The 16,047-nt window shown below is 29.3% G+C and overlaps 1 protein-coding gene across 2 annotated transcripts; it reads right to left on the bottom strand.

Annotated features, from left to right (window-relative positions):
* Positions 1 to 68: 68 nt before the first annotated feature.
* LOC143253846 (HEAT repeat-containing protein 6-like) lies at positions 69 to 15,996 on the bottom strand. 2 transcript variants are annotated; one of them, XM_076508276.1, is made up of 8 exons: positions 15,794 to 15,996; positions 14,124 to 14,231; positions 13,014 to 13,154; positions 12,073 to 12,188; positions 9,502 to 9,613; positions 8,999 to 9,094; positions 728 to 856; positions 69 to 456 (listed from the first exon to the last, which is right to left on the bottom strand). In XM_076508276.1, exons 1-8 carry the CDS (start codon positions 15,980 to 15,982, stop codon positions 331 to 333), a joined length of 1,017 nt encoding a protein of 338 aa, XP_076364391.1. In that variant the 5' UTR covers positions 15,983 to 15,996; the 3' UTR covers positions 69 to 330. The 2 variants fall into 2 exon arrangements, with proteins under 2 accessions (XP_076364391.1, XP_076364393.1); XM_076508278.1 differs by having other exon boundaries at positions 244 to 460.
* Between the last annotated feature and the right edge of the window lie 51 nt (positions 15,997 to 16,047).

Below are 16,047 nucleotides of genomic sequence, written 5' to 3'. Positions count from 1 at the left end.
GTTCTGGTTGACAACTTAACATGAAATTAGAGTGAAGTGATCAGTTTTACAATGCTTGGATGTGGTGGCTAGTTGACAACTTCTACACAAGTAACTTTTATGTTTATTTATGTCATATAGATGGACATAACATTAGTCAAGAGATGGAACAACTTAGGTATTTTGTGTCTAGTGTAATGCTTGAGGAACGTAGAATCACACACAAAAAAACATCTAAAAACAGTTCTCATCATTCTTCAAATGAATACTTTCATACTGCGAGACAAACTATTTGTTAGAGTCTATTGAGATGAGTAACATTTAAGGCAAATAATCCACATTGAATTGAAATCATTGAAAAATAAATGGATGAATGTAGTTAGCCAACCTTCGAAAGCTGTTCATCATCTTTCTGACTCTGTTTGTTACTTCCCTTCCTGACATCTCGTTTCTTCTTTGTTCTCTTCTTCTGATTGCCTGTCTGATTGAAAAACAAGAAAACTCCAATGTGATACATTACTAAGACCCTGGGTCACCACTAACTTTACTTCATGAATACTCTCTTATTTCAACATTACTCTAAACTCACACACATACATCAAATATCATTAAATAATTTATTTATTAAATAACTACAATAATTTCACTTTATTCATTAAGAGAATACTTTATTACTGATATCAATACAACTGAACCTAACAACATGAACTGTAAGATGAAACAATATATGTTTCCCATTAACACTCACCCGAGTATTTGTCCTGCTAATCTGAGAAGGTACACAGGGCAGTGATGGGACAAACTGACTAACAGGTGTTGGGTAAAGACAAGTTGGATTGGATGTCACGAAACCAGGAAGTCCATAAAAGAGATATGCCTATAAATATTAGTAGCAATATACAAGTATATATTAAACAACTTGTAACTGAATATACATTTTTATTTGGTAAACCAGAAACCTGTCAAATAAACTGCCTCATAGACTTGATAGCTCTCATTTGATTAAAGCAAAGTTTAGTTAAACAAACATTTCCACATACAACATAAGACAAATAAAAGTTAAAAACAAAAATAAATAACAGAAATAACTTTGCACACTTAGTCAGCCTTTTCCAAAACATGAGACACTTCTGTTCTATTTTCAGTTATGTTGTTAGTTTTTTTCCAATATTTCATAATATTCTGTTCATAATGTTCTAAAATTATTGTTTTTCTTTTGTGTGGCCAGTTTCCTACTTTTTCTATTTGCCCAAGACTTTTCACAAACCATGTCTGAAACTTTTCTATTGCCTTCATCCAACTGTAAGTCTCTCTTTTTATAGTTAATACAAATAAAAATCAACTAGTTCTACAAAACAGTTACTTGGCACTTACAACCTTAATGACACATTTTGAAACCACTGGAGGAGGTGGTCAGCCAAAATATATAAAGATTTGAATATCTAAAACTATTGACTATGAAGAGATTCACCATTCAGCAGCAACTGTCTTTCTTAACATGCCCTCAGCTGAAAGTGAGTGTTGAACTTATCATGGATTTTCCAGTACACAGCCCCAGCATGTTTAAACAAGGTTAAACCAAACCAGTTTACTAAGTGTGATCTTAACAAGACATAGCTAGACCCCAATACCACGAGACTTTAACAGGACATAGCTGAGAGAGATTAACTATTAACATTATTAGTATATCCAACTTAACAGTAATTCACTGTTAACTGTTAACTTTATTAGTATATCCAACTTAACAGTAATTCACTGTTAACTGTTAACTTTATTAGTATATCCAACTTAACAGTAATTCACTGTTAACTGTTAACTTTATTAGTATATCCAACTTAACAGTAATTCACTGTTAACTGTTAACTTTATTACTGTATCCAACTTCACAGTAATTCACTGTAAACTATTAACTTTATTACTGTATCCAACTTCACAGTAATTCACTGTAAACTATTAACTTTATTACTGTATCCAACTTCACAGTAATTCACTGTAAACTATTAACTTTATTACTGTATCCAACTTCACAGTAATTCACTGTAAACTATTAACTTTATTACTGTATCCAACTTCACAGTAATTCACTGTAAACTATTAACTTTATTACTGTATCCAACTTCACAGTAATTCACTGTAAACTATTAACTTTATTACTGTATCCAACTTCACAGTAATTCATTACAAACTGTTAACTTTATTACTATATCCAACTTCACAGTAATTCACTGTAAACTGTTAACTTTATTACTATATCCAACTTCACAGTAATTCACTGTAAACTGTTAACTTTATTACTATATCCAACTTCACTGCAATTCACTGTAAACTGTTAACTTTATTACTATATCCAACTTCACAGTAATTCACTGTAAACTGTTAACTTTATTACTATATCCAACTTCACAGTAATTCACTCCAAACTGTTAACTTCATTACTATTATCCAACTTCACAGTAATTTACTACAAACTGTTAACATTATTACCATATCCAACTTCACAGTAATTTACTACAAACTGTTAACTTTATTACTATTATCCAACTTCACAGTAATTCATTACAAACTGTTAACTTTATTACTGTATCCAACTTCACAGTAATTCACTGTAACTGTTAAAACTGTTAACTTTATTACTATATCCAACTTCACAGTAATTCACTACAAACTGTTAACTTTATTACTATATCTAACTTCACAGTAATTCACTACAAACTGTTAACTTTATTACTATATCCAACTTCACAGTAATTCACTACAAACTGTTAACTTTATTACTATTATCCAACTTCACAGTAATTCACTACAAACTGTTAACTTTATTACTATTATCCAACTTCACAGTAATTCACTACAAACTGTTAACTTTATTACTATTATCCAACTTCACAGTAATTCACTACAAACTGTTAACTTTATTACTATTATCCAACTTCACAGTAATTCACTACAAACTGTTAACTTTATTACTATATCTAACTTCACAGTAATTCACTACAAACTGTTAACTTTATTACTATATCCAACTTCACAGTAATTCACTACAAACTGTTAACTTTATTACTATTATCCAACTTCACAGTAATTCACTACAAACTGTTAACTTTATTACTATTATCCAACTTCACAGTAATTCACTACAAACTGTTAACTTTATTACTATTATCCAACTTCACAGTAATTCACTACAAACTGTTAACTTTATTACTATTATCCAACTTCACAGTAATTCACTACAAACTGTTAACTTTATTACTATTATCATCTTCACAGTAATTCACTACAAACTGTTAACTTTATTACTATTATCCAACTTCACAGTAATTCATTACAAACTGTTAACTTTATTACTATATCCAACTTCACAGTAATTCATTACAAACTGTTAACTTTATTACTATTATCCAACTTCACAGTAATTCATTACAAACTGTTAAATTTATTACTATATCCAACTTCACAGTAATTCATTACAAACTGTTAACTTTATTACTATATCCAACTTCACAGTAATTCATTACAAACTGTTAACTTTATTAGTATATCCAACTTAACAGTAACTCACTGTTAACTGTTAACTTTATTAGTATATCCAACTTAACAGTAATTCACTGTTAACTGTTAACTTTATTACTGTATCCAACTTCACAGTAATTCACTGTAAGCTATTAACTTTATTACTGTATCCAACTTCACAGTAATTCACTGTAAACTATTAACTTTATTACTGTATCCAACTTCACAGTAATTCACTGTAAACTATTAACTTTATTACTGTATCCAACTTCACAGTAATTCACTGTAAACTATTAACTTTATTACTGTATCCAACTTCACAGTAATTCACTGTAAACTATTAACTTTATTACTGTATCCAACTTCACAGTAATTCACTGTAAACTATTAACTTTATTACTGTATCCAACTTCACAGTAATTCACTGTAAACTATTAACTTTATTACTGTATCCAACTTCACAGTAATTCACTACAAACTGTTAACTTTATTACTATATCCAACTTCACTGCAATTCACTGTAAACTGTTAACTTTATTACTATATCCAACTTCACAGTAATTCACTGTAAACTGTTAACTTTATTACTATATCCAACTTCACAGTAATTCACTCCAAACTGTTAACTTCATTACTATTATCCAACTTCACAGTAATTCACTACAAACTGTTAACTTTATTACTATATCCAACTTCACAGTAATTTACTACAAACTGTTAACATTATTACCATATCCAACTTCACAGTAATTTACTACAAACTGTTAACTTTATTACTATTATCCAACTTCACAGTAATTCATTACAAACTGTTAACTTTATTACTGTATCCAACTTCACAGTAATTCACTGTAACTGTTAACACTGTTAACTTTATTACTATATCCAACTTCACAGTAATTCATTACAAACTGTTAACTTTATTACTATTATCCAACTTCACAGTAATTAATTACAAACTGTTAACTTTATTACTATTATCAAACTTCACAGTAATTCACTACAAACTGTTAACTTTATTACTATATCCAACTTCACAGTAATTCACTACAAACTGTTAACTTTATTACTATATCCAACTTCACAGTAATTCACTACAAACTGTTAACTTTATTACTATATCCAACTTCACAGTAATTCACTACAAACTGTTAACTTTATTACTATTATCCAACTTCACAGTAATTCACTACAAACTGTTAACTTTATTACTATTATCCAACTTCACAGTAATTCACTACACTGTTAACTTTATTACTATTATCCAACTTCACAGTAATTCACTACAAACTGTTGGCTTTATTACTATTATCCAACTTCACAGTAATTCACTACAAACTGTTAACTTTATTACTATTATCCAACTTCACAGTAATTCACTACAAACTGTTAACTTTATTACTATTATCATCTTCACAGTAATTCACTACAAACTGTTAACTTTATTACTATTATCCAACTTCACAGTAATTCATTACAAACTGTTAACTTTATTACTATATCCAACTTCACAGTAATTCATTACAAACTGTTAACTTTATTACTATTATCCAACTTCACAGTAATTCATTACAAACTGTTAAATTTATTACTATATCCAACTTCACAGTAATTCATTACAAACTGTTAACTTTATTACTATATCCAACTTCACAGTAATTCATTACAAACTGTTAAATTTATTACTATATCCAACTTCACAGTAATTCATTACAAACTGTTAACTTTATTACTATATCCAACTTCACAGTAATTCACTACAAACTGTTAACTTTATTACTATATCCAACTTCACAGTAATTCATTACAAACTGTTAACTTTATTACTATTATCCAACTTCACAGTAATTCACTACAAACTGTTAACTTTATTACTATATCCAACTTCACAGTAATTCACTACAAACTGTTAACTTTATTACTATATCCAACTTCACAGTAATTCATTACAAACTGTTAACTTTATTACTATTATCCAACTTCACAGTAATTCACTACAAACTGTTAACTTTATTACTATATCCAACTTCACAGTAATTCATTACAAACTGTTAATTTTATTACTATATCCAACTTCACAGTAATTCATTACAAACTGTTAACTTTATTACTATATCCAACTTCACAGTAATTCATTACAAACTGTTAACTTTATTACCATATCCAACTTCACTGTAATTCATTACAAACTGTTAACTTTATTACTATATCCAACTTCACAGTAATTCACTACAAACTGTTAACTTTATTACTATATCCAACTTCACAGTAATTCACTACAAACTGTTAACTTTATTACTATATCCAACTTCACAGTAATTCATTACAAACTGTTAACTTTATTACTATATCCAACTTCACAGTAATTCATTACAAACTGTTAACTTTATTACTATATCCAACTTCACAGTAATTCATTACAAACTGTTAACTTTATTACTATATCCAACTTCACAGTAATTCATTACAAACTGTTAACTTTATTAGTATATCCAACTTAACAGTAACTCACTGTTAACTGTTAACTTTATTAGTATATCCAACTTAACAGTAATTCACTGTTAACTGTTAACTTTATTACTGTATCCAACTTCACAGTAATTCACTGTAAGCTATTAACTTTATTACTGTATCCAACTTCACAGTAATTCACTGTAAACTATTAACTTTATTACTGTATCCAACTTCACAGTAATTCACTGTAAACTATTAACTTTATTACTGTATCCAACTTCACAGTAATTCACTGTAAACTATTAACTTTATTACTGTATCCAACTTCACAGTAATTCACTGTAAACTATTAACTTTATTACTGTATCCAACTTCACAGTAATTCACTGTAAACTATTAACTTTATTACTGTATCCAACTTCACAGTAATTCACTGTAAACTATTAACTTTATTACTGTATCCAACTTCACAGTAATTCACTACAAACTGTTAACTTTATTACTATATCCAACTTCACTGCAATTCACTGTAAACTGTTAACTTTATTACTATATCCAACTTCACAGTAATTCACTGTAAACTGTTAACTTTATTACTATTATCCAACTTCACAGTAATTCACTACAAACTGTTAACTTTATTACTATATCCAACTTCACAGTAATTCACTACACTGTTAACTTTATTACTATTATCCAACTTCACAGTAATTCACTACAAACTGTTAACTTTATTACTATTATCCAACTTCACAGTAATTCACTCCAAACTGTTAACTTCATTACTATTATCCAACTTCACAGTAATTCACTACAAACTGTTAACTTTATTACTATATCCAACTTCACAGTAATTTACTACAAACTGTTAACATTATTACCATATCCAACTTCACAGTAATTTACTACAAACTGTTAACTTTATTACTATTATCCAACTTCACAGTAATTCATTACAAACTGTTAACTTTATTACTGTATCCAACTTCACAGTAATTCACTGTAACTGTTAACACTGTTAACTTTATTACTATATCCAACTTCACAGTAATTCATTACAAACTGTTAACTTTATTACTATTATCCAACTTCACAGTAATTAATTACAAACTGTTAACTTTATTACTATTATCAAACTTCACAGTAATTCACTACAAACTGTTAACTTTATTACTATATCCAACTTCACAGTAATTCACTACAAACTGTTAACTTTATTACTATATCCAACTTCACAGTAATTCACTACAAACTGTTAACTTTATTACTATATCCAACTTCACAGTAATTCACTACAAACTGTTAACTTTATTACTATTATCCAACTTCACGGTAATTCACTACAAACTGTTAACTTTATTACTATTATCCAACTTCACAGTAATTCACTACACTGTTAACTTTATTACTATTATCCAACTTCACAGTAATTCACTACAAACTGTTAACTTTATTACTATTATCCAACTTCACAGTAATTCACTACAAACTGTTAACTTTATTACTATTATCCAACTTCACAGTAATTCACTACAAACTGTTAACTTTATTACTATTATCATCTTCACAGTAATTCACTACAAACTGTTAACTTTATTACTATTATCCAACTTCACAGTAATTCATTACAAACTGTTAACTTTATTACTATATCCAACTTCACAGTAATTCATTACAAACTGTTAACTTTATTACTATTATCCAACTTCACAGTAATTCATTACAAACTGTTAAATTTATTACTATATCCAACTTCACAGTAATTCATTACAAACTGTTAACTTTATTACTATATCCAACTTCACAGTAATTCATTACAAACTGTTAAATTTATTACTATATCCAACTTCACAGTAATTCATTACAAACTGTTAACTTTATTACTATATCCAACTTCACAGTAATTCACTACAAACTGTTAACTTTATTACTATATCCAACTTCACAGTAATTCATTACAAACTGTTAACTTTATTACTATTATCCAACTTCACAGTAATTCACTACAAACTGTTAACTTTATTACTATATCCAACTTCACAGTAATTCATTACAAACTGTTAACTTTATTACTATATCCAACTTCACAGTAATTCATTACAAACTGTTAACTTTATTACTATATCCAACTTCACAGTAATTCATTACAAACTGTTAACTTTATTACTATATCCAACTTCACAGTAATTCACTACAAACTGTTAACTTTATTACTATATCCAACTTCACAGTAATTCATTACAAACTGTTAACTTTATTACTATATCCAACTTCACAGTAATTTACTACAAACTGTTAACTTTATTACTATATCCAACTTCACAGTAATTCATTACAAACTGTTAACTTTATTACTATATCCAACTTCACAGTAATTCACTGCAAACTGTTAACTTTATTACTATATCCAACTTCACAGTAATTCACTACAAACTGTTAACTTTATTACTATATCCAACTTCACAGTAATTCACTACAAACTGTTAACTTTATTACTATATCCAACTTCACAGTAATTCACTACAAACTGTTAACTTTATTACTATATCCAACTTCACAGTAATTCACTACAAACTGTTAACTTTATTACTATATCCAACTTCACAGTAATTCACTACAAACTGTTAACTTTATTACTATATCCAACTTCACAGTAATTCACTACAAACTGTTAACTTTATTACTATATCCAACTTCACAGTAATTTACTACAAACTGTTAACTTTATTACTATATCCAACTTCACAGTAATTTACTACAAACTGTTAACTTTATTACTATATCCAACTTCACAGTAATTTACTACAAACAGTTAACTTTATTACTATTATCCAACTTCACAGTAATTCACTACAAACTGTTAACTTTATTACTATTATCCAACTTCACAGTAATTCACTACAAACTGTTAACTTTATTACTATATCCAACTTCACAGTAATTCATTACAAACTGTTACTACATAGTCATATCTTCATTACTTCTTCTTCAAAAACACTTTATAAAAAATTAGAGTTAATGAAATTCATTCTGTGATATTTTTCCCACTTACCTTAAGACCTCCAAGAACATCACCTATTCGAAGTGAAGGTACCTTTTTAAGAGCAGACACGACATTCTTGATTCCTCTCAATACAGGAATTAACAACTGTATGATAAAATAAAAACATTCAAGTTACAAGAATATTAACAATCATTTGTAGAAGCTTCAATCTAAAACAAACTTCTAACATTTATCTGAAGTTACATTTTTTTAATATAATATTATTTTAAAAGAACTCATAAGTTTGTTAAATTCCCTAAAATTAAATACACACATTAATCCAGAATACCTGACATAAATTATTCTCACATCTGTTCAATAAAAGATTTTCTTTGACCTTAACAAATTACTGTTTTTCTGTGACTCATATGTTTCCATGTTAAAATATTTAATTATATCTTATTTTAATATTGTGGGAACATCTGGTGAAATAAATCTTCAGTGTTCTTTAAGAACATTGTGTAGTTCATGACAGATGAGCATTTGTTTCAACTCAGATTTAAACAACTTACTTTACACCGTGTAATTTCATCAACTGATGTCCTTGAAGTAAAAAGGTTATTAAGCATAAGAGAAAAACAACCACCAATCCAGTCATCGGGAGGATATGATTCATCCTGTGTTCTAAAACACAAAAATATCATTCAAATTATATCAAATGTTTCGAAACTCAATTAACAAAGTAACACCTGTTACTTAAATAACTTTTTCACAAATTATTACTTCAGACAACACCAAAAATAAACAGAAATATTCTGTGGACACCAATAAGCTGAGGAAACCACTATACCACATACCAGACATGGTACAGTGGTCAACCCTTAATTACAGCTATTTTAATCAAGTCATAAATATTTTCTTCTATTTTAAACTTGTAAAATATCCTCTACTGTGGTCATTCATATTCTGGTCACCTGTTTCCCAGTCTCAAGCAATCTCTTTGAACTCAGTGTCACGGTCACCCAGCCAGCTTTCACCTGCCACTGCTAAATTGAGACTTGTTGACCAAAAGGAGGCAATTACCATTCATCTTGTAGGTATTAAACTCTGGTGAGGTTCTCTATTAACAGTTAATCCTATCTGATGCTTCATGCCTCGTATTGCACTGATGGTAGCATGCACATGATTAAGTAAACTGTGTGTCCTCACCTTCCTTTAAACTTTGTAACACTTCTAGTTCACTGCCTCTTTGATCTTCTTGAGAAGAATTCAAACATTCATTTCAGGTTTGGTAACCATACTCTCCATTTTATAAGCAGATCTCTGCTTTCTTACCCAAGTCAATTGTCCATCATGTAGCTCATTGTTGTCCTGAGTTCAGACTTTATCTGTTAATCAAAATGTACAGATATGATTATAACAATCTGTATCAAGAAGGAAAGTAGAAAGGTGAGCACTATTGGCAACTTGCCAAGGTATGTACTGTGCCTTGAAGCTTCAGTCTGATACAAGAATAACTGACCCAAACCATGACACCCGGGTATGTACTGTGCCTTGAAGCTTCAGTCTGATACAAGAATAACTGACCCAAACCGTGACACCTGGGTATGTACTGTGCCTTGAAGCTTCAGTCTAATACAAGAATAACTGACCCAAACTGTGACACCCGGGTATGTACTGTGCCTTGAAGATTCAGTCTGATTCAAGAATAACTGACCCAAACCATGACACCTGGGTATGTACTGTGCCTCGAGGCTTCAGTCTGATCCAAGAATAACTGACCCCAAACCATGACACCCAGTAATACAGCCACCACGCTATGCAGCCATTAACTGCTTAGAGCCACAGCTGACCAGAAAAAGAGGGCTGGACTGTATTAATACAGCTACATGTACCACTGTCTTAATAGGTTCATGTACCTCTACACTATCACAGCTTAACTCTCTAAATATGCACTTAATAATTTTTATTTACTTAAATAAATATTGACTAACAATATTCACTAATAACATGAAAAAGTAGACGACTTCCCTTATCTCAAAATTTTTCTGGCTTTATAACTATTCAATAAGAGTCATTACAAATTCATCCAAGCTGGTTAAGTTTCTCACATGAGCAATGCTGGTATTGTGAGTTATATTGACATTCAACCATTAAGAACATGACGTTATCCAATTTGTCACATGATAGATGAAAACTTTGACTTTCTATTGGTTACAATAATTAACATAATTAAAGATAAGAGTGAACTATTAACAAATTACAAGAGAGGATGTGAGAGGTAAGTGTGGCAGGTGAAGTCTGATTTTATAAAGACGAATTTACATTTCATACTTTTTCAAGGGGTGGTGGATCAAATAGGTAGGATAACATACTGAAAAAAAATGTGTCACACAAGGAGAAATTTAAGATTTTTTTCTAATATTATTGTATACAATTAAAATATGAAACTATCATTAAAATATGGATTGCTGGCTAATATTTCATGTTACTGTAGTTGATATAATATAAACAAAATTAGTCTAATAACAATTTGAATATTAGACACTAAAACTTTGTATCATGCAAAGTAGAGAATACCTGTGGTGAGAATGTTAAAGTACCACCAGAAATTTATATGCAAAAATGGCTCGTTTGGGTTGAGAAAATATTTTACATAGAAGAAACGTTGTTCGCTCTTCTATGTAAAATATTTTCTCAACTCAAACGAGCCATTTTTGCATATAAATTTCTCAACAAGTGGGTTTCTCGACATCACTGAAAGTACCACCAGGTTAATATAGCTACACTTACAACTATATTAATACAACTACATGTACCACCCTATTAATATAGTTATATGTACCACAACATTTATGTAGATTTGTACACTAGTATAATACAATATAAAATTATTTTTAAAGTAAACTAAATGTGAACGTTATTTAATTTCCTTAAGATGTCAGTAATTTCTAAAAAAATATCTGATTATAAAAAGCAAATCTGAAGACATGCTTATTGAATTCATTACATTAGTGTTTACTTCAGAATGGTTTGCATTTGCAAAGTGAATTTGTGCCAAAAATCTCTTGAGTTTAGTGTAACTTACGACTAATGATAAGTTGTTAGCAACCAGCTTATTTAAAAAAAAAAAGTTACCATACCTTAGTGTGACATTTTGTAAACACTTCAGAGAACTTAAACATATATCAGGATCTGGATAAGTGGGATCTGCGAAAACAAGAAGACTTCCTCGTGGACCAATCAAGTTTTCCCAATACTGACAGTAAACAAATAATGATGATATTATATATATAGTAATGAATATACAGTATTAAATGGGCATTGTTAGTGTTTTACATTACTCTCAGGTGGCGACATCTATCCGACATTTTAGTAAACACATCATTAATGAAAAATTTAAAACAATTACGAAAATTAGAACAAAATAATCAGTCAGAAATATGTTTTAACACATTCCGACAAACTGTTAGAGATTAATTTAAAACTGAATGTGGAAAGTTGGCTAAATAAATATAGAAACTTCAAAATATGATGCAAGATGGAGTTAGAGATTCTAATTTTAAATTAGTTTCCATAACCCTTTTCTTTTAAATATACATAAAAAATCAGCTTATTGCAGTAGATATGACTGCAGCAAAGTGTTTGAACATGAATAAATCGATATTTCAGGTTACTTTACTGACACAGGCTACAGAACTGATGTACAATAGTCAGCATTAATCACACACATAAAATTACTGAAACTATCAGTGTTTGTAAATTTAAGAGTAAAGATTAATTACTTTAAACTATTACTTAACTATGGTACACAAATAAAACAGACTTAATGTACTTTATTGAAGAAAACTAATTGAAAAAGGTTCACACACACAGTTGAGTAGAATTGGAAAAACAACTGTTACCGAAAGAAAATGGAACAACTGTAAACCTATTTTAGAATAACAACAATGTTTCTAGTACAAACTTTTCACCAGGTGGTGCCTCAAGTTGTTTTAGTCTGCTGCTCTGAAAAGTTAACACCATTTTAACAAACTACTAGTTTATATTTTGTTTATATTCAAAATCTACAATATTTATATACCTGTTCTATTCTTCCTACATTATCAGATACTAAAACAGCCAAGGTATCCAATACATCAGATGTAACCCAAGTTCCACAAATCTGTAAAGCCCCAGTGAAATAGTTAAGACACATGTGTAGAAACTGAGATCTGCATTCCACCTGTCAGAAATAAACATTTGGTTTCACCAAATTCTTTTACAAGGAATTGTGGCTTATCAGAGTAAACTTTAAAAGGATGTAATAATGTTCTAAACATAATTATATATTTACACACATTTCATTAAAATTAAATTTTAAAGTCCATATTTCCATTGTTTTTTCTATTGGTTAGTAAGTTTTCAATCTCATTTTGTTGTTGTTTACAAACTATTACTTTGATGATTTATACTTCTTGATTATTCCCATCGATCAGTTAGTCTCACCTAGGCCTAATTTGGTATCGCCTGCTGGTTTGGGCACTGACTCTCATGTTGGGCAAAGTTAATAAGTATGAAACTATATACAAATTAAACTTTGTTCCTTCTAAAACACATTATGGATAAATGTTGAATAAACCGATGTTAAAATTGTTTTCTTTGCATTAATTAACTGTTATTAATTCCCTCAAAAGTCAAACTAAACTAAATGTTTTGTTTATGAATTTAAATCAATACTGAACTGTACCAACCCATTGCTACTAAACATTACTTGAATACCATCCTCAGAATGATTCATGTATAAATATAATCATTTGAAAATGGATGATCCAAGAGGGCAGGTATGTCCAGAACCATCTTCCTTAGGTGAATTTTTTTTATTACTGTCAGAATCCTTTAAAGTACGTTACTTGATAATCTAAGATCAAACTACTTATGAATCAAATTGCCAAACAGACAAAATATAGTTCACAGGCTTTGTGTTTACAAAGGAACATTAGCTAATACTTGTACAGTGTTAGAATAAGTTCTAGAGGAATTTCTTTTTTTTATCATACTTTGACCAACAGGTCTACAGATGTTAATGATATATATATTTTTTTTAACTTTGTTGAAATATCTGCCTAAATGTTGTCTAACATCTAGCAGTGTATACGTGAACCTAATAACATAAGAGATGGGCCATAGATATTATATACATCTATGACAGTACCTGTTGCTTGGTGAGGATGTTAGTTACAAGATGACATAACTTAGAAACAAGATGTTCACTTGTGAAAGGAACATGAAGAAAACAAATCTGAAGGAGTTGTTCTGCTTCCTGTAAATATAAAGCAAAATTCTTTTTAGAGAAATATTAACACAATCATCAAATGTATACAATAATTTAAGGATATTAGCTCAATTTACTGTTAATGAAACTTTTGAAACACATTCACAGACAGTAAACAGTTCACAAAATACTTCTGTGGCATAACAACTAATCTTCAGGTCCTGAAATATATATATGTTTAAACCAGTTTTATTAAAAATTCACTCATTTAATAGCTTAAGAGAAAATATAATACAATTGTGCCAGTACTACTAAACAAACATAGCATGTATGAACAAAAAACATTAGCCCATATTTAGACAGGTTTGAATACTTCTGTGTAAATCTGTTCTTCTTTCCACAATACCAAAACAGAGAAAAATAAAAAGATAGTTCTTGCAAACAGCAGCTATTCCTAATTTCCTAATACATGTGCATGACATAATTTGATGACTTATAACAGTAATTTATAACCTAAAAGTAAACTTTTAGTGAATGTTGAAGTAGGATATCCAAGTACAACAAGAAATAAACACTTTTCAAAACTCTTCTAAAATAGGATTTTTATCAACTATTATTTCTCCTCAGAGAATAACTGTTGTTTCAAAAAGAATGTAAGGCTGTACATATCACATGAATTTAATTTAACACAAATTAAAGAAAACATTATAAAGATATGTTTAAAACCCTCATAAATTCATACTGTGGTGGCAATATGTTCATCAGGTAACACAACTAATTAGTTGTTATGTAAAGTTAATAGTTAAAAAATTAATAATAGATACCAGAAGATGGTAATAAACAGATACTATTCTAACTGGATCAAATGCCTCTAAACCTAGCTAAGACGTTTAGGAATTGATGATAATAAGAAAAATAAACTACTGGTATTTAATAACTGTTAAAAAATTAGAATGACCAAAGAATAAAACAAAAAACTTTCTACAAGTGTCCAAACCAAAGTCATCAGCTTTGCTATCAGAACACTTGGTAATGACAAGAAACTCACTTGAAGTAAAAACGTATTCTAAAGATGGTTGATTTGTATATTAAAACTTTAATGAAAATAAAGTATAGAACAATCTTTCACCTTTTTAAGTAATCTTCAAGTTACCAAAGAGAGTTTGCAAACTGTACTTAACACGTTTTTTTTTTTTTTTTCAAGAAACAAGCACTGAATCATCTTGTAGTTTAAAAACTTTAAACTACTATCCTATAATTTCTTCACTATTTGCACAGATTGGCAGGAGTACTTTTGAAACCAATTTCATTATTCTCGAGGCTCTATACGATCGTTGTGGATCAATAATAACAAGTCTCTAGGTGAGAAAAGGTGGATCCTACAACAGTACAAGCATAAAACTTATAAAAGTTAAAGGGGGAACTGTTACTAGTAGTATTAGTAAACAATACTTAGTAAGTTATAAAAATATACCTCTCATGAAAACGACAATGTTTCGTATTTAAAACATTGTAATCACTAACGTTTGTGATGATATCAGGTTACTCAATTTGCTGAATATTTTAAGTGTAATTTTATTTTCAAATATTTTTTGAGAAGTTTAGCTCACCTCAGTACTAAAGAAAACTATCGTGTATGTAAGTCCATTCAGTTCATCAAGAACTGCATTGATTTCATTTTTCTGGATTTCTTCGTTTCCCTTTATCAAATTTTCTAATTTCAGCATACAAGAGCATAAAACTTCCTTCTGATGATCTAACAGTTGATCATCTCTGATTATACCACAGGATGATGCCATTTTTAGTACATAGCGCCATCTCAAAAAAGTTAACTTTGAAGTATTACTACGTTTACCAATGTTGA

The sequence above is a fragment of the Tachypleus tridentatus genome, chromosome 6 (assembly GCF_004210375.1).
Source record: "Tachypleus tridentatus isolate NWPU-2018 chromosome 6, ASM421037v1, whole genome shotgun sequence".
Lineage (NCBI taxonomy): Eukaryota > Metazoa > Arthropoda > Merostomata > Xiphosura > Limulidae > Tachypleus > Tachypleus tridentatus.
This window is presented reverse-complemented; position numbering and strand designations above follow the sequence as displayed.

Coding starts and splice junctions, on each gene's coding strand:
- LOC143253846 (XM_076508276.1), bottom strand. CDS start 15,982: ATGGCATCATCCTGTGGTATAATCAGAGATGATCAACTGTTAGATCAT. Junction 13,155..14,123: donor ACATCCTCACCAAGCAACAG/GTACTGTCATAG, acceptor TATTTCTGACAG/GTGGAATGCAGATCTCAGTT. Junction 457..727: donor TTAGCAGGACAAATACTCGG/GTGAGTGTTAAT, acceptor TCAATCAGACAG/GCAATCAGAAGAAGAGAACA.